We start from the raw sequence: 20,000 nt of genomic DNA, 5'->3' as shown, positions 1-20,000 counted from the left end.
ATATTTCATCTCGAGCGACGAGCGTATTTTCTCCCTATCGCTCTGTCTCTGCCGCTCGGACGCCCAGCGATTTTTCTCCCAGGCGAATATACGCTCAATCGCTCGTTTGCATTGACTTTGTATGTAAACTCGACGCCAGCGAAAAACTTTAATAGGTCGGTGTGAACGCACCTTCAGTGTGTAAATGTCACTAAGTGACACAACATGGGGTTGTATTTTTTTTAAACGTGTGACAGTTTCGGACGCAAAATCCGGACTTGGTGTGCAAAAGCCTTTAATCATTGAACCGATTAAACCAAACCTTTTAAAATCAATCATTTCTCATTCACTACACTCTCCTCTTGCTTTCTCTCTTCCTCTTCCTCAGCGGAGTGTGGTTCCTCAGTAGTAAATAATGAAGGGATCCTTCTCTCTCCCAACTACCCCACGAACTACGACAACAACCACGAGTGCATCTACAGCATCCAGGTAATCACTCTCTTCACCCATGAATGTGAATCTGTTTTTGGAATCTGTTTTTTATTAGCTAGCTCCAGACCTTTGTGAGTACATGTTGTCTGCTTTGCTGGTGAATAGCTCCAGACCTTTGTTGTGTACATGTTGTCTGTTTTGCTGGCGAATACATCTGATTCCTTTGTGAGTACATGTTGTCTGCTTTGCTGGTGAATAGCTCCAGACCTTTGTTGTGTACATGTTGTCTGCTTTGCTGGTGAATAGCTCCAGACCTTTGTTGAGTACATGTTGTCTGCTTTGCTGGTGAATAGCTCCAGACCTTTGTTGAGTACATGTTGTCTGCTTTGCTGGCGAATACATCTGATTCCTTTATGAGTACATGTTGTCTGCTTTGCTCGTGAATACATCTGATTCATTGAAGTTATTAGCTAGCTCCAGACCTTTGTGATTACATGTTGTCTGCTTTGCTGCTGAATACATCTGATTCATTGAAGTTATTAGCTAGCTCCAGACCTTTGTGAGTACATGTTGTCTGCTTTGCTGGTGAATACATCTGATTCATTGAAGTTATTAGCTAGCTGCAGACCTTTGTGAGTACATGTTGTCTGCTTTGCTGGTGAATAAATCTGATTCATTGAAGTTATTAGCTAGCTGCAGACCTTTGTGAGTACATGTTGTCTGCTTTGCTGGTGAATACATCTGATTCAGATTTTATGTTGACTGCAGGTGCAGGCTGGGAAAGGCATCAATATTTCTGCTAGAACCTTCCATCTAGCCCAGGGGGATATACTCAAGGTAGACACACATCCATACACACACTCGCACAAACACGCGCACACACACACACACACACACACACACACATGCGCGTGCGCACACACAACACACAGTCTTTTCCCTTAACATACAACAAGACAATACAGCCCACATTATCGGAGTGCTTAATGGTTTCTCAGTCATTCTGCTTCCCTGACATCCGGCTGTAAAACTGATCAATGTCGATGAAGGAAATTGACTCGATGTCCTCGGAGCCGTAACTGGATGGTCTCAGTTTGGTCATTAGCTTGTATTTGCATAGCATCAGTGAACTGTGCTGTTGTTCTTACAGATTTATGATGGTAAAGACAGCACGGCCCATGTTCTTGGAGCGTTCACCGGATCGTCCATGTTGGGTTTGACGCTGATTTCCACCTCAAACCATCTGTGGCTGGAGTTTTACAGTGACTCAGAAAGCACAGGCGAAGGATTCAAACTGGTCTACTCCAGTAAGTATACACTACAAACCAGTATGCACTGACTCCAGTAAGTATACACTACAAACCAGTATGCACTGACTCCAGTAAGTATACACTACAAACCAGCATGCACTGACTCCAGTAAGTATACACTACAAACCAGTATTTTTATTTTATTTTTATTTAACCTTTATTTAAACAGGTAAAAACACGTTGAGACCGAGGTCTCATTTTCAAGTGTGACCTGTTCAGTATGCACTGACTCCAGTAAGTATACACTACAAACCAGTATGCACTGAAAATGAGCACACACTTCAAACTGGTATACAGTACACTGAAATCTATTCCACTGTAAACCATACTGTGGTTGAGTTCTACTCTCGTCACGGATGCACAAGAGTGGTGTTACAATGTAACAATCTGTGAACCCATCGGTTAAATAACCTCTGGGGGCAGCCTCGTTTCAATGCTGTGTGACAGGAGCTCGAGGGGGTCCGCCGGCAGCGGAAGAAAATATCTTTCCGCTCCCTGCAAGGTCTGCCATTGGCTCCAACCGACCGGCTCTGACGATTTATGGATTTCCCTTCCCCTCCCTGCGTGTCGCTCTCAAATCCCTCCGTCGCTATGAAACAGCTCGCTCGTTGCTAGTAGCAATTAGCAACTTGCTACATGCTGAAAACGGTACGTTTTGATACAACACCGGTCACGTTCACCCCACCCAGCAAGCACGGACGGACCCGGACGAATCGAGAGAGCCCAATCGGGGCCAGCTCAAGTCATATCATGACGAGTCAGATCTGGCCCAGATTATCACTGTATCACTATCCAACTAATTTCACTCACCACTGAAATATCCATGAGGATAACTAAATGGTTGCAATCAATCACGTATTAGTAGAGGAGATGAATTGCGGGGGAATCCTGCAATTGTCTCACTTGCATATCTTGTTGCCAGATTGTTTTGAAAGAGAGAAAATACATTGCGAGGCGTAAACTATAGATTTGAGTTGGGAGTTGCATGCTGTAGCATTGTGCGTTAATTTTCGGGGTTCTGCTTACACAGATTGTAGACGGTTACACTGTGATGTGCAATCCACAAAGACTTGACGCCAACATTTTAAATAAAAAACAAGTTCCAGATTAAGGTTTGAATTAAATTAGCTTTCGTTTTTATTAAAACTGTCCCGACTCCATGGATGTTATACTGGTATAAAAATAACAAGGGGTCCATGTTTTGAAATGGTAGGCTATTACTCCAACATACAGCGGAATCTTTCAGTGAACAGATAGCGTAGTGGTAAAATAGCCGGCCGGTAAGTTGTAGATCCTGAGTTCAAATCCCACTCATCGCAGTATTATAATTTTTGAAAATGTAGCATAAATTGTTAATCTGGACATAATTATAGCTGTATGTATAAAGCTGCTGAATATACACTGTGTACATAGCAGAATAAGTGAACATGCCCATTCATGGTAACGGTCATATTTCGACGTCAGCTTGACGTTCTCGCGTAGACGTCTAAATCATCCCCAAACCAGCATGTGATTTGGCCACGTCCTGGACGTCACTGAAAGACGCCATCACAACGTTATCATGGCGTAATTTTGCTTGCTGGGCATTTTGATTGGGTAAAGCGCAGCATGCGAGCCTGCACCCTGCGAGCGCTGTTACACAGCTTTTCACGGAGCTGGCCGACAGATTTTCGATGCAAGTCGAAAGTCTGTCTCGAGAGATTATTAGAGATGGTATTATGAGAGATGGTATTACAGTACCACCGACTAAGTTTATGCTAAAAGTGTACATGCCTTCAAGTTAGATGCATGACTTGGAGCTAGAGTTACGTGCACACAGCACTAGAAAGTACATGTCAACGACCATGCATTTTAGGATGGAGTTTGTATTGGTCATGGTGGGGTAAAAAGATGTCAACCAGCATGCTAGTTGGTAACCCTGGAACCAAGATAGGAATCCCTTTCATAATGTCAAAATTACAGTCGGCTGGGGGTCCCGGAAAATCTCCCCTGTTCTCAAAGCCCAGTGTTGACGGGTATGGTAATGTGCATGGTGAATCAATTGAATCCTCAATGGTCCCGATGTGTGAAACCATCACAGAACTCATTGCAAATTCCACCGTGGAAATGATCATAAGAAACTTGCCACGTTTGATTAAGAAAGCTTTCACAGAGCTCTCGGTCAGAGCGTGGGATGGGATGTCAAGGGTGTGCTCTCATGAGCGCCACAACATGCCCACGTTGTAATGGTTTAAATGGACTCGTGTAAGATGCTGTGCATTCTGCTTTGAAGCTGAGCCCCCTCACTGCTGTAGGGGCACAGCCCAGTGCTACTGAGCCTAGTCCTCTGCACCTCAACACTGCCCCCTCACTGCTGTATGGGCAGAGCCCAGTGCTACTGAGCCTATAGTCCTCTGCACCTCAACACTGCCCCCTCACTGCTGTATGGGCAGTAGGGGTGTCAAAAATAATCGATTATAAGATGCATCGCGATGCGGACCTGCACGATTCTGCATCGATTCACAAATGTCAAAAATCGATTATTTAAAAAAAATAAAAAAATAAAAAATTATAATCAAATAAAATATAATGGAAGTACATGCAGTTGTTTATTTTAATTATGGATCATAATACAATGCAATTCTAAATGCGCTTTTATTTTAAAAGTAGCCACACAGTGAGAAAAAAGAAAGTGAGAAAAAAAATCATGTATTCGGCAAAAAAAGTGATGCATCGATTTAAGATGCATCGATAATCGTTATCGAATCGAATCGTAGCCCTCTGAATCGTAATCGAATCGAATCATGAGGCCAGTGAAGATTCACAGCCCTACAGAGCCCAGTGCTACTGAGCCTAGTCCTCTGCACCTCACCACTGCCCCCTCACTGCTGTACGGGCAGAGCCCAGTGCTACTGAGCCTAGTCATCTGCACCTCACCACTGCCCCCTCACTGCTGTACGGTGTGATGATTTGTGTGTCACCTCTGACCTTAGTTTTCCTTCCTCGGACTACTACGGTTTTAATAGGCACACTTTCCAAACCACGGGGGTGAGAGATCATGAGACCAGCGGATCTCTTCCAAAAAGATATAAACCAATTGTCTTACTTTCACTTAGGGAAAAGGCATACTTTAGTTTCCAGATGAATAACTGCTAGACTCTTATATAAAACCTAATATCACACCCTGGACTTTTAATTTTATTATTTTTCTTTTTTGAACATCTGTGAGGAGACCTTCGACTTCTCAAAGGTAAGAGGTACTCTTGTGTGATAGCTTTGCAGCCCCCTCTATTGGTAAAAGGAAGGCCGGACTAGTCCGGGGGCTTCAGCCCCCCTCCACAGGATATTAGGTAATTCTACTATTTAGGTCAAGGTTCCTTCCACATGTAAATGGAAGAGGCGTCTAGCGCCACTTATCTCAGTAGACTGCCCACCCGGAGTCCGGGAAGGGGGGGGAAGATAACCATATGATCTAGGGCTTAGAGGTTAGTAAAGAAGACATAGCAGTTATTCATCTGGAAACTAAAGTATGCCTTTTCCCTAAGTGAAAGTAAGACAATTGGTTTATATCTTTTTGGAAGAGATCCGCTGGTCTCATGATCTCTCACCCCCGTGGTTTGGAAAGTGTGCCTATTAAAACCGTAGTAGTCCGAGGAAGGAAAACTAAGGTCAGAGGTGACAACGGGCAGAGCCCAGTGCTACTGAGTCTATAGTCCTCTGCACCTCACCACTGCCCCCTCACTGCTGTACGGGCAGAGCCCAGTGCTACTGAGTCTATAGTCCTCTGCACCTCACCACTGCCCCCTCACTGCTGTACGGGCAGAGCCCAGTGCTACTGAGCCTAGTCATCTGCACCTCACCACTGCCCCCTCACTGCTGTACGGGCAGAGACCAGTGCTACTGAGCGTAGTCCTCTGCACCTTACCTTTCTCCTGCCAGTGCGGACAAAAGTTGCATGAGTTAATACTGAGCAGTTGCCATGCATATTTTCTCAGAAACAGAACGCACCGACTGAAAGAACATCGCGGCAGCATTATTTAGTAGCTCACATTATTTCCACATTCATGTCTTATGTCTGTAGGCTACAATTGATAAAAGACTCAAGTGGTGGGCTTCAATAAATAATGCAGAGCACAAACGAGAAGTGTTTCAAATGAGCATGCATGCATTCAGACCAGATATGAGGATGATCTCAACTGTATCATTCTGTTCAAATGACTAAACAATTAACGCAAACCTCTGAGAGGCATTTAGGGATTCATATAGTCTTTTAGGTAATAGAGCAAATCATCGTTAAAGTTAGAATCTTGAAGATTTTGGTTTTGTTCTCTTTGGCGACACCTATGGCGAAGAGCGGTAATTGCCGTTGAGATCCAAACAGTTTTGCTGTGACGTTTTTTTCGGCCATAGTAACCACACCTGCAATGCTAGCAAAGACGGAGGGAAAAGTAGCTTGTTATCCTACTTCGCACAAGAGTCGTCAGGAACCTATACGGTGGAAGAGCAAGTCTATTGCGCCTCCGCCTACCCACTCTGGGGTGTCACCACAGACACCCATCTCATAAATGCTGCAATGCAAAATGCAAAGGCTTCCATCAATGGGCCATAGGCTCTATCACCATTGTATTAACTCAGTTGGCCAATAGATAGTGACTCAACAGACATTTATTTACATTAAAATCTTTGAGATGATCACTTTAAGGTCTTATTATGATATGACACAGTATTTGTATGTATCTCCCTATCATGCTCTCCAAAATCCGAAATTGTGCTGATGAATCATCAAAATATGTTGAATATCACCATGGAAACTGAGCTCAAGCAGACTGTGAAATGCAGCATAAAACGGGATCTGGTATTTATATACTTCAGTCTAAACACTGGTTCTATTCCCCAGTAGGTCTTAGCTGTCTCATAGTGAGCATCGAGAAATGTACAGAATGTAAAGATATCTCTCTTTCCATCTCTCTCCCCCCTCTCTCCCTCCCCCCCCCCCCCCCCCTCTCTCTCTCTCTCTCGTCCTCTAGGTTTTGAGTTGTCCCATTGCGAGGACCCCGGCGTACCTCAGTTTGGCTTCAAGGTGAACGACCAAGGCCATTTCTCTGGGAGCAGCATCACGTACAGATGTGAACCAGGATACACGCTGCACGGGGCTACCACGCTGAAGTGCATGACCGGGGAGCGGAGAGCCTGGGATAACCCACTGCCTTCTTGCATCGGTACGACTCTCTTTTGCGCCTTGAGAAAAGCTTTGTTAGAAAGAGACAAATCACTACGAACCAATTCCTAATCCGTGCAAAATCCCCTTAAAATGAGTTTAGGGAGTTATCGAAACACCCTCAAACACTTTCAGTGTCGAGTATATCACAGATTCAGGGAACAGGAACTTTCCATTAGTAACTCAATAGATCCCTTAGAAAACACACAATTGTACTTTTTGAAAGCCAGGTCCTTGTTAATAGATCATGCTTATGTAATGTCAACATCCAGGACATTTCAGGGGTAACCTTAAATAATAATAAGTCATAAACTGGAGAGGGAAAGGGGAGCAGGGTTGATTGTAGGAATCTAATCTAATTTTGATCCGGACGTCTTTGCTGACAGTTGCACACGGCAACATCCAAAACAGCACAATTTCACTTTAAAGGCACTTCCTCTACTTTGCCAACCTAGAAAACATAATCCATACTTTTTCTTCCTTCCAGAATTGATTACTGCAATGAACTAGTCTGAAATGTCAGACTGATCCACAACTCAGCAGGCAGAACACCCAGCCAAATCAGAAAACACGGTCACATTACCCATTACATTACATTTGTCTCTTGCCATTGTATGTGCACATATTGATCACAAAGTCCTACTTCTAAAGTACAGTATGAAACTTTAGGGTTATGGTGAGGGTTATATATAAAGTACACTATGAAACTTTAGGCTTATGGTGAGGGTTATATATATTGCAATATATTTCAGATTCACTTTGCTGCCTGTATAAAGTCTCTGTTTATCCCCCATCTTCAAAAGAAAACAGATGGAGGCTTTCTCCTACAGGGCCAGCTTAATTCACAATGACGTTGGGGAATCGGATGCCGTCTTCCTTTCTAAGTTCAGACGAGAAGCCAAATTATTCAGCACAGTTTATAATCTACCTGAATATTCAGCGCAGTTTATAATCTACCTGAATATTCAGCACAGTGATTGCAAAATAGCCTATATTGTTGGAAAAACCTTTCTAAAAAAAATAAAATAAAAAAGCATATACGGTAGGTTATAAAAACTGGTCTGTCGTTGTCATGATTCCCACTCCCGCCCGCTCCCATTTACTTTTTTCCCCGTCCCGTCCCAATCACGTGATGAACAGTGAAATTACTCCCATCCCGAAACACACACACACACACACACACACACACACACACACACCTACACACACACACACACACACACACACACACACTCTTGTTTTTACCTGTACTGCCTTTGTTACTATAATTTGGTAAGAATTTCCTAAGTTTATTCACACACACACACACACACACACACACACACACGGCCTATATCGCCCTGAGTGTTTTGATATTGCTCTACAGGATATAGTCCGAGAAGCATTTCCCCTGTGATTATGAGTCATGGAACCATTACTCACTTTCACTCGATGTCATATCTCCCACCTGGGATGGTTTTTTTGGCAGCCATTTTGAGACTTTCCCCAGTAAGTGTTTAGTTTAATGGCTAGATGTTCCAATTAAACTCAAACAAATGCTTAGCCTATAAGAAGTGACACAAAATGGCTGCTCCAACTGGGCCCCAGATGGGAGCTGTAATCGCGTAACGGCGAGCCCAGTGTTTTAAGCACCTTTCTTCCTTCAGCGCCGCCACTGAACTCTGATTTCTGATTCGGCCTAATAAATCTCTCTCCCTCGCTATCAATAATGAAACAGTCATAAAAGCACCGGCTGATATTCTCTGACTTTATATTGTAGCAATGACATGCTGCCACCTCGGCTAACCTCCAGTCTTAATATCATATTGCCTCATATTATTACTTACGCTCTCTCCTTCTTGACTTCTGCCTTGTTTCTCTCCCTGTTCTTTCTCTTCTGCCCATCCTGACTCCTATCTTCATATTGCTGCTATTACTACAGATAATGTATTCTAGTGAAGGAGGGTGGAGCGCCTGAGGGAGGAGGAGGCGGAGGAGGAGGAGGAGGAGGAGGAGGCGGGGGGAGGGAGGGAGGGGAAAGTAGTGAAAAGATATTACAAAGAGAGACGGAGAGAGAGAGAGGGGGGGATCATTTCCTGTTATATAATGGCTGCTGATTCTTTTGGGAGGTTTGCAGGATCAGCACTTTGTTCTTCTCCTCTTTTCTTCTCTTCTCTACCTTTCTCTCCTTTTCTCTTAATCTTCTGAGATTCTTTCTTATTCCATTTGTCACCGTGGTGATGATCATTTAATCACTGTTCATTGGCTGCCGAGGTGTGCCAAGTGGATCTGATTGGCTCGATGAACAACCTGTTGACCTGTCATACTGTACATCACACGCGCGTCCCTACACATCAATCACACGTGTGTTTGGTTCCATGTTGTTTGTTATGTTGTCACGATGAGCAGGATTGTCTTTTTTGACAGGGGCCCAGCGCGGGCCAGTGACATACTGATGGCAGCATTAAAGTAGGACCCTATGTACAGTTTCTGTGATCACAGAATCACAGACGGAATTGTGGAATTGAGAATTTAAAAAATAATAAAGCTACGACACAGCTTCCATATGCAAAATTAGCCACACAAATCTAAAAGAAACAAAAATCCTGATGCTTAGGCCCGGTGGGGGGTCAGCTCTTGCCCGGCGGCCACCGGGCTTGCATTACGCTGGGGGAAACCCTGATAAGACTAATCAGACCAAGATACAGAGACCTGCTTGTGCGTTTCTATGTATAGGTACATATTAACGCTCTTCTGTGTGTGTGTGTGTGTGTGTGTTTTGTGGGGGGGGGGTCTGGCGGTTGGGTGTGTGTGTGTGTATGTACTGTAGCTGAGTGCGGAGGTCGCTTTAAAGGTGAGTCTTCAGGGCGGATCCTTTCTCCTGGATACCCGTTTCCCTACGACAACAATCTGCGCTGCACCTGGACCATCGAGGTGGACTCGGGGAATATTGTGAGGTAATACAGCATTCCAAAAAAACTGCCTAATAGTTGTCTGAAGTTGTCATTTATGTCAATGTCATTAATTTTAGTACTTGTCTTAAGTCATTTTCATCAACATCTATTCTGGGAAGACAGAATTCAATGTAAATGTGATGATGATGATAATGATGATGATGATGATTCAAATCCTGACTTATTATTTGTTTACTTACTTATTTTAATCTGAAAACCACAAATGTTAAAATAAAATGTTAAATGTTAAAGCCCCAATCTGAAATTGCAGTATGACACCACTTGCTGAGCCACTGTTGCCCCACTTCTGGCTACTGTATGGTTACATTTTTATTAACTTTATTTACTTTATATATTTAAATTTTTCACTCATAGCGGTTAACATTTTTTTTATACAAGGCCAACATCTGACAGAGCAAAAATGAATGTTGCTCTGAGTTGCAGTGGAGACTGACAATTGAGATATTTTTCCCTAAGCAAGCCCAACCCTTTAGAAATTGGTTAGTGCATCCATAATTGATATCAAAAGTCCCTCATTGGGATTATATACTGTAAATTACGATATCAAAAGTCCCTCACTGGGGATTATACACTGTAAATTAAGCCTTTTGGAAAGGAAAGTAATCCACCAATCCTGTTGCGATAAAAAAAAGAAAAAGTCATGTAAGGGTGAGAGTTCCTGAGCAGTCACCCAAAAACTTTAAGCAAGTTATAACTTTAAAGATATAATTACCATATTTGAGATTTAAGGTTTAATTTATTCTGCTCCACACTGTGTCTCATGTTTTCTCTTTCCCTGTTGAAGGTTTAATGTCTCTGATTATGAATTCAATAAGTAAAAAGAAATACGCTTTATATTCTAGCCTTTGGTTGTCTTCTTAGAGTTTTGGAACAGACCTTTAGAAAACTATATCCTGCTTGCCTTGCCCTCATTGAACGAAAAGACAATATTAATACGAAATAATAGTGATCATCTCTTATTTTTGATGCAAATTGCAGTCTTCAGTTCTTGGCGTTTGACACGGAGGCCAGCCATGACATGTTGAAGGTTTGGGACGGACCAGCGGAGAATGAAATGTCTTTGGCAGAGATCAGTGGCTCTCTGCTACCTGAGAGACTCCATTCCACCCTCAACACTGTCACTGTTCAGTTTGAGACCGATTTTTACATCAGCAAGTCTGGATTCGCTATTCAGTTCTCCAGTAAGTAATACTTATGACATGAATACAAAAATAGAATGGTGTTATTGGGGATTCACAATACTGCTGCTGATTCTCTGGCTTTCTGATGCAGTTCTCCAGTATCTATCTATCTATCTATCTATCTATCTATCTATCTATCTATCTATCTATCTATCTATCTATCTATCTATCTATCTGTCTATCTATCTATCTATCTATCTATCTATCTGTCTGTCTGTCTGTCTGTCTGTCTGTCTGTCTGTCTGTCTGTATGTCTGTCTATCTGTCTGTATCTATCTATCTCTCTATCTATCTCTCTATCTCTCTATCTATCTGGTTTGTATGTGTTATAGTGTAGTGATATATAGAGTAGATCTTTGACTCGAGTTGACAGTGAAAGTATGTTGTTGTTGTGAGCATCAGTAATATTGTTACAGTAGACCTCTTATGCACTCCTAAAAAGCCTTGTGAAAACCAAAATTGCCAGATGGAAATCATGCGTTTGGCTATGGATGACCCAACATTTATGGCAGCATTTATTCCACATATTCAATTTAATCCCTGTCAACTTTTCACCTATTTAGGAGAGCAAATAATAACACATATCGCATATCACAAATAATCACTTTGGACCAAAGCATGACCAAATGGGGAGTTCATAACAAATGTTTTATATTTACTAAACAATTATTTGAATTATTGTTCCTTTTAGATCAACTAGAAATCCTGCGCGCTTCGTGCGCTCCTTTCTCGTGTCCCTCGCTGCCTCGCACGCTGCATGCGTTTGCCCGCTCAACTGGTAGCGCTCTTTTCGACCTTAGCGTGCCTCGTTGCTTCGCCCTCGAGGTTTCGCCCACTTGGCAGACTGGCAGCGACCTCGCCCACTCAACCTCGCCTTATTATAGCAGTGAAATGTATAATCACCGTAATAGTTCAGCGTGACACAGATTCGCGTAACAACTCCTCTCTTCTCCTTTCCTCTGCTCTTGTCTCCTACTTCCTTCCTCCCCCCTCCTCTCTCCCTTGCTGTCTTCCTCCCAGGCTCAGTAGCTACAGCCTGCAGAGACCCAGGAGTGCCCATGAACGGCAGTCGTAGTGGAGACGGCCGTGAGCCAGGCGATTCAGTGTCCTTTCAGTGTGACCCAGGATACGAGCTCCAGGGGGACGACAAGATCACCTGTATACAAGTGGATAACCGATACTACTGGCAGCCTAGCCCACCTGTCTGCATAGGTGAGAAGCCCAGGTTCCATATATACTGTATACATACTGTATAAGTACATAGGTAGGCCGGTCCACATCCGGACCGAGACGCCGTCCTATCCGGACCGAGCCCTATAACCTACAAATCATTGAGAATTGTCATTTTCACGAAGCGTTTCTATTTTAACCGGCACATGCTTTTCTAGTCTTTACGGTAATACTGGTTTATCTGCCAGAAAGCTCACAGACCAATGAATGCGCTGTAAATCATCGCACGTGATGCTACTCGGCCAATCAAATAAGCAAATCATTTCTCCCTGTCGTTTCCTAGTGCTGCTGTGAGACACATGGACGGAGGGGATGCGAGACATAGAAGTAATTTCACATGGCGTGGTCAAAAGAAACGACTCTTACATGTCCATTCATTGTTCTTACGGGCAGTTCAAAACCAGTATGTCTCGGTTGAAGTGCGATGCGATCCTGACCTGTCTATGGAAGCGCCACACATGAGCAAACACACGTACACACACACACACACACACACACACCAGCGCACACTCACACATTCACTTGCCCAACGGCATGAGAAGTTTGCATTGGGAACGCTCGACAGACAGACAGACACAGACAGACAGACAGAGGGGGCAGACAGATAGCTAGATAATGGATGGATGGATGATAGATATATAGATAGATAGATAGATAGATAGATAGATAGATAGATAGATAGATAGATAGATAGATAGATAGATAGCTCACTTCTCTAAAGAGAAAAGGTGGAGCCGGAGGTTTGTTGGCTTGATTTAACAGTCAGTTGTATACAGACATTGTACCATTAGGCTACTTCAGTCATTGAGTTCAATGGCACTGAATCATAACGCAAGCTACGTTACAATGTTCCGGACCTTTGGTTATGGACATTTTCTCTCTCCTCTTTGAATTTGAATTGAGTGCCCCTGCTGTAGAGTAAGGAATAGTTTTGGGCCCACGAGGGATGTCCAGGAGGAATATGTGCAAAACAGCTATCTAATTCCAGGACTTGATGACCTGTCCATGACCTTCCCCAGATCATAACCCATCTCCATGCAACATTTCATCCCAATCTGACCTGGGGTGTGTGTACGTGCATTAAAGATACACACACACACACACACGCACGCACGCACGCACGCACGCACACACACACACACACACACACACACACACACACACACACACACACAGATACACACACACACACACACACACACACACACACACACACACACACACATCCTAGCCTCATCCTAGCCTCCGGTTGAAATCGAGAGAACATTTTATGTTTTTAGCCAACTGTCGGAGATGGATTGTTGTAATACTTTACTTTGACTATTATAATTAATCAGTTTGTCTTCTCTTGTGTTCCCACCACAGCGCCTTGTGGAGGAAACCTAACCGGCTCCAATGGTTTCATACTGTCTCCTAACTTCCCCCACCCCTACCCCCACTCCAAGGACTGTGATTGGCTCATTGCTGTGAACTCTGACTATGTCCTGTCACTGGCCTTCATCAGGTAACCTTCCACTCCAAGTCAGCTGACTAGGTGAACTTGACTTGATTACACGAATGCCTCATTTTGATCAAAATTTGTTATCTTTTGGGTATCTATCTGTAATTTTCACAGTGTAGAATGAAAATGAAAAAATTTATCAAAACAAATCATATCTTGTAAAATAAAATATATAAAAAAACAAAAACTAATCATATCTATCCCTATTGGATGATGAAGACCCTGTGACAACCAGTCACCCTCCTATTTATCTTGCAGTATAACTCGCTAACCCACTTCTGTTGCTATTGTGTCAGGCTACCGAAAACCAGTTTGGACCATGACACTCTTTTGCTAAGAGTTTAAATTATTTGTAACTTCTAGCATTCAGAGCTCTGTTGCACTGAAAGCTCCCGAATCTCTCAGCAACATGCAGCACATGCTTTCTAGTATAAATAAGAAACTAAGCCAGTGGACACGCAGCCCTGCAATGTATTGTTTACACCATCTCTGTCTCTGTCTCTCTGTTTCTCCGTCTCTAGTTTCAGCATTGAGCCTAACTACGACTTTCTCTACATCTATGATGGTCCGGATAGCAACAGTCCTCTGATCGGTAGTTTCCAGGACAGCAAACTGCCAGAGCGTATCGAGAGCAGTTCAAATACCATGCATTTAGCCTTCCGCAGTGATGGCTCCGTTTCTTATACTGGCTTTCATCTGGAATACAAAGGTAAAATTAGCACCAGCATCACTATATATAGTTAAGTATACTACTAGCTTCTAAAATAATGATACAAACACACTACAGCAGACAACAACACAAACCACGCATTTTGTATTCTGCGAGGACGTTTCAGCCTGCTGCACTGGATTCTGTCTTAGCTATAAGGCAAATGAGGTCTAAAGATGATGCAGGGTACCCAGTGAGGTCTAAAGATGATGCAGGGTACCCAGTAGGGGTGGGAATCGCTGAGTAGCTCACGATACGATATCGTCACGATACTTGGCCCTCGATAACGATATTATCACGATACAGCGATACTGCGATAATCGATATATTGGAAGACGATACATCACGATACCTGTGTAACTGAAGAGAAAAAAATACCCCTAAAAGGCAAGAAGCAGGTATTATGTATTTATTAGCAGAATTGACATGAACTCTCAGAGTTCACTCACTCACTCATACCATTTTCGATACCACGGAGGAAAAGTTACACATTAAGTCTTTTTATTATTATTATTAAAACAAGAAAACCTATATAACCTACCTACCTATATAATTTCTAAAAGTAGATATTAATGATCAAACATTTCCATTCATGTAGCCTACAGTATTTATGTTTTTGTTTCAACTACAAACATAAATAAACGTCAACTTGAAACTATGTTTGAACTACCACACACAGCATAATATTTTAGCCTGTTTATTAATTATTATTATTTTTTTAATAATAATACCAGTACCAGTGTATCGATAACGTATCGCAAGTGGAAATATCGCGATACCGTGAGTATCGATATTTTGTCCCACCCCTAGTACCCAGTGAGGTCTAAAGATGATGCAGGGTACCCAGTGAGGTCTAAAGATGATACAGGGTACCCAGTGAGGTCTAAAGATGATGCAGGGTACCCAGTGAGGTCTAAAGATGATACAGGGTACCCAGTGAGGTCTCAAGATGATGTAGGGTACCCAGTGAGGTCTCAAGATGATGTAGGGTACCCAGTGAGGTCTAAAGATGATGTAGGGTACCCAGTGAGGTCTAAAGATGATGCAGGGTACCCAGTGAGGTCTAAAGATGATACAGGGTACCCAGTGAGGTCTCAAGATGATGTAGGGTACCCAGTGAGGTCTCAAGATGATGTAGGGTACCCAGTGAGGTCTAAAGATGATGCAGGGTACCCAGTGAGGTCTAAAGATGATACAGGGTACCCAGTGAGGTCTCAAGATGATGTAGGGTACCCAGTGAGGTCTCAAGATGATGTAGGGTACCCAGTGAGGTCTCAAGATGATGTAGGGTACCCAGTGAGGTCTCAAGATGATGTAGGGTACCCAGTGAGGTCTCAAGATGATGTAGGGTACCCAGTGAGGTCTCAAGATGATGTAGGGTACCCAGTGAGGTCTCAAGATGATGTAGGGTACCCAGTGAGGTCTAAAGATGATGTAGGGTACCCAGTGAGGTCTCAAGATGATACAGGGTACCCAGTGAGGTCTAAAGATGATGCAGGGTACCCAGTGAGGTCTAAAGATGATACAGGGTACCCAGTGAGGTCTCAAGATGATGTAGGGTACCCAGTGAGGTCTCAAGATGATGTAGAGTACCCAGTGAGGTCTAAAGATGATGCAGGGTACCCAGTGAGGTCTAAAGATGATGCAGGGTACCCAGTGAGGTCTAAAGATGATGCAGGGTACCCAGTGAGGTCTAAAGATGATGCAGGGTACCCAGTGAGGTCTAAAGATGATGCAGGGTACCCAGTGAGGTCTCAAGATGATGCAGAGCACCCAGTGAGGTCTAAAGATGATGCAGGGTACCCAGTGAGGTCTAAATATGATGTAGGGTACCCAGTGAGGTCTCAAGATGATGCAGAGCACCCAGTGAGGTCTAAAGATGATGCAGGGTACCCAGTGAGGTCTAAATATGATGTAGGGTACCCAGTGAGGTCTCAAGATGATGCAGAGCACCCAGTGAGGTCTAAAGATGATGCAGGGTACCCAGTGAGGTCTAAATATGATGTAGGGTACCCAGTGAGGTCTCAAGATGATGTAGGGTACCCAGTGAGGTCTAAAGATGATGCAGGGTACCCAGTGAGGTCTAAAGATGATGCAGGGTACCCAGTGAGGTCTCAAGATGATGCAGGGTACCCAGTGAGGTCTAAAGATGATGCAGGGTACCCAGTGAGGTCTAAAGATGATGCAGGGTACCCAGTGAGGTCTCAAGATGATGCAGGGTACCCAGTGAGGTCTAAAGATGATACAGGGTACCCAGTGAGGTCTAAAGATGATGCAGGGTACCCAGTGAGGTCTAAAGATGATACAGGGTACCCAGTGAGGTCTAAAGATGATGCAGGGTACCCAGTGAGGTCTAAAGATGATGCAGGGTACCCAGTGAGGTCTAAAGATGATACAGGGTACCCAGTGAGGTCTAAAGATGATGCAGGGTACCCAGTGAGGTCTAAAGATGATGCAGGGTACCCAGTGAGGTCTAAAGATGATGCAGGGTACCCAGTGAGGTCTCAAGATGATGTAGGGTACCCAGTGAGGTCTAAAGATGATGCAGGGTACCCAGTGAGGTCTAAAGATGATACAGGGTACCCAGTGAGGTCTAAAGATGATACAGGGTACCCAGTGAGGTCTAAAGATGATACAGGGTACCCAGTGAGGTCTAAAGATGATGCAGGGTACCCAGTGAGGTCTCAAGATGATGTAGGGTACCCAGTGAGGTCTAAAGATGATGCAGGGTACCCAGTGAGGTCTCAAGATGATGCAGGGTACCCAGTGAGGTCTAAAGATGATACAGGGTACCCAGTGAGGTCTAAAGATGATACAGGGTACCCAGTGAGGTCTAAAGATGATACAGGGTACCCAGTGAGGTCTAAAGATGATGCAGGGTACCCAGTGAGGTCTAAAGATGATGCAGGGTACCCAGTGAGGTCTAAAGATGATGCAGGGTACCCAGTGAGGTCTAAAGATGATGCAGGGTACCCAGTGAGGTCTAAAGATGATACAGGGTACCCAGTGAGGTCTAAAGATGATACAGGGTACCCAGTGAGGTCTAAAGATGATACAGGGTACCCAGTGAGGTCTCAAGATGATGCAGGGTACCCAGTGAGGTCTAAAGATGATGCAGGGTACCCAGTGAGGTCTCAAGATGATGTAGGGTACCCAGTGAGGTCTAAAGATGATGCAGGGTACCCAGTGAGGTCTCAAGATGATGCAGGGTACCCAGTGAGGTCTAAAGATGATACAGGGTACCCAGTGAGGTCTAAAGATGATACAGGGTACCCAGTGAGGTCTAAAGATGATACAGGGTACCCAGTGAGGTCTAAAGATGATGCAGGGTACCCAGTGAGGTCTAAAGATGATACAGGGTACCCAGTGAGGTCTAAAGATGATACAGGGTACCCAGTGAGGTCTAAAGATGATACAGGGTACCCAGTGAGGTCTAAAGATGATACAGGGTACCCAGTGAGGTCTAAAGATGATGCAGGGTACCCAGTGAGGTCTAAAGATGATGCAGGGTACCCAGTGAGGTCTCAAGATGATGCAGGGTACCCAGTGAGGTCTAAAGATGATACAGGGTACCCAGTGAGGTCTAAAGATGATACAGGGTACCCAGTGAGGTCTAAAGATGATGCAGGGTACCCAGAGGGGGCTTTAAGCCATCATTTGCAGGCATCATGTAGCAGATAAAAGCCCGGGGATGGAGTTATGGTTTGTGCTCCATCTTTGGCAAAGGCAGCTAAGTCAAATAGACTGTTAAAAAGGTTAACTAAATGCCTGCTGCCTCATTGATTATCGTCCAGGGAGTTATTTATTATTAACAATTGCTTTATTATTCATGTCTGTCTGCCTCACCTCTCTCTTGATTTCTCTTCTGTTTATTTCTCTCTCTCTCTCTCTCTCTCTCTCTCTCTCTCTCTGTCTGTCTCTCTCCCCCTCCCCCTCTCTCTCTCCCCCTCCCTCTCTCTCCCCCTCCCTCTCTTTCCAGCCAAGCTGAGGGAATCATGTTTTGACCCAGGCGTGGTCCTGAATGGGACCAGATTGGGATCTGATTATAAGCTTGGCTCTACTGTCACCTTCTATTGTGAGGCTGGATACGTTTTGCAGGTACTGTACAGTAGGTCATTTAAGGGTGTTTTCAGCCATACTGCACATGCGCTGGCTGGCTCTCGCATGGATAGATGCAGATTTATTCTTCTTCTTCTTACCATAATGTGATTTTTTTATTTTTATGTTTGGTTATTTTTAGGGTTATTCTACTCTAACCTGCAGTATGGGAGACGATGGCAGACCTGGATGGAACAGAGCATTGCCTAGTTGTCAAGGTAACACACACACACACACACACACACACACACACACACACAAACACAAACAACACACCGACCCACCTGAGTGTAATAGAGCATCACCTTGTTGTCAAAGTAACACACGCATAAACTCATACGCGTGCACAAACTTTCAGATAGTCATCAGCCACACACTACACTACACTACACTACTACACTACACAACACTACACTACTACACTACACAACACTACACAACACTACACAACACTACACTACACTACACTACACAACACTACACAACACACACTTTGCTCAGCGTTGCACGATGATAAGGTCACTTCCTTGGGGTGACTGGTGGGGTGTTGTGGCTCCCCCTGGTGACGGCGGTGTCATTGGAGGTGGCTGTGAAGCCCGATCTTGACCCACCTGTCCTGCACAGCTGGGGCATGAGAGGGCTGAGTCTAGTGGTGCTTGGGGTTGTTGTGCAGGGTGATGCCACCACTGTGGTTGAGCTTCTCTTTGGTTTCTAGCAGGTCGACGCCAGAGTTCACGGATGCAGTCCAGGCTCGGTGGTCCATAGCGGCTGCTTCAAGGTCCCCTGGCTTTAGTCCACACTTTTTAAGCATCTCTTTAAGAGGGTCCTTGTACCGGCCTAGCACCTTCCCAGCAACAGACAGAAGGGAAATGTCCCGGCCATTCCCACAGATGGCTTTATCTCATTTATTTTTGTGGATTGCGATTATGTTTACATCCTTCCAGGTTTGGGGGACAGTTTCTTGCGACGATATTTCTTGGATGAGTTTGTGTAGATTTGTTGTGAAGATCTAGCCACCTTTCTTTACAGGGCCTCGACAGGAATTCCGTCAAGGCCAGCACTTTTGTTGATTTTGAGGGACCTTACTGCTGCAAGGACCTCAGTGAAGGTGGTGGAGCACAGGTATTGTACTGGTGGGAGTTTGGTTTGGTTTGATAGATGATCTGAGAGGTTTTGTTGGTCAAGGAGTCCATTGATGTGTTCGCCCCAGCGTTCAAGCATTTGTTGTTTGTCCTTGTAGAGCGTTGAGCTGCCAGTGGACCTTACTGGGGAGATGGTGTGTCTTTGAGGTCCAAATAGTGACTTGACTGCTTGGTAGAAGGCGCAGGTGTTGTTGGAATCTGCAAAGGTCTTGGAACTCATGGGTCTTTTTGAGCCACTTTTCATTCTGCATGGTTGGGAGCTGCCTA

The 20,000-nt window shown here is 44.2% G+C and overlaps 1 protein-coding gene across 1 annotated transcript in view; it reads left to right on the top strand.

Moving 5' to 3' along the window:
• The window catches only part of LOC310784937 (CUB and sushi domain-containing protein 3-like), a gene marked incomplete at both ends in the record, with an annotated part of 585,231 nt that overhangs the window by 463,603 nt on the left and 101,628 nt on the right, over nt 1–20,000 (top strand). Inside the window, 11 exons of the mRNA XM_083645959.1 lie at nt 368–468; nt 1,180–1,248; nt 1,562–1,718; nt 6,728–6,919; nt 9,728–9,854; nt 10,851–11,053; nt 12,074–12,265; nt 13,649–13,787; nt 14,306–14,493; nt 18,473–18,591; nt 18,734–18,809. Coding sequence (XP_083502085.1) covers nt 368–468; nt 1,180–1,248; nt 1,562–1,718; nt 6,728–6,919; nt 9,728–9,854; nt 10,851–11,053; nt 12,074–12,265; nt 13,649–13,787; nt 14,306–14,493; nt 18,473–18,591; nt 18,734–18,809 — 1,563 coding nt within the window. The remainder of the gene's footprint in view (nt 1–367; nt 469–1,179; nt 1,249–1,561; nt 1,719–6,727; nt 6,920–9,727; nt 9,855–10,850; nt 11,054–12,073; nt 12,266–13,648; nt 13,788–14,305; nt 14,494–18,472; nt 18,592–18,733; nt 18,810–20,000) is intronic.

This window comes from Poromitra crassiceps (genome assembly GCF_964638095.1).
Source record: "Poromitra crassiceps genome assembly, chromosome: 11".
Classification (NCBI taxonomy): Eukaryota; Metazoa; Chordata; class Actinopteri; order Beryciformes; family Melamphaidae; genus Poromitra; species Poromitra crassiceps.
Note: the sequence above shows the minus strand (reverse complement) of the source record. Positions and strands in the feature narration are given on the sequence as shown.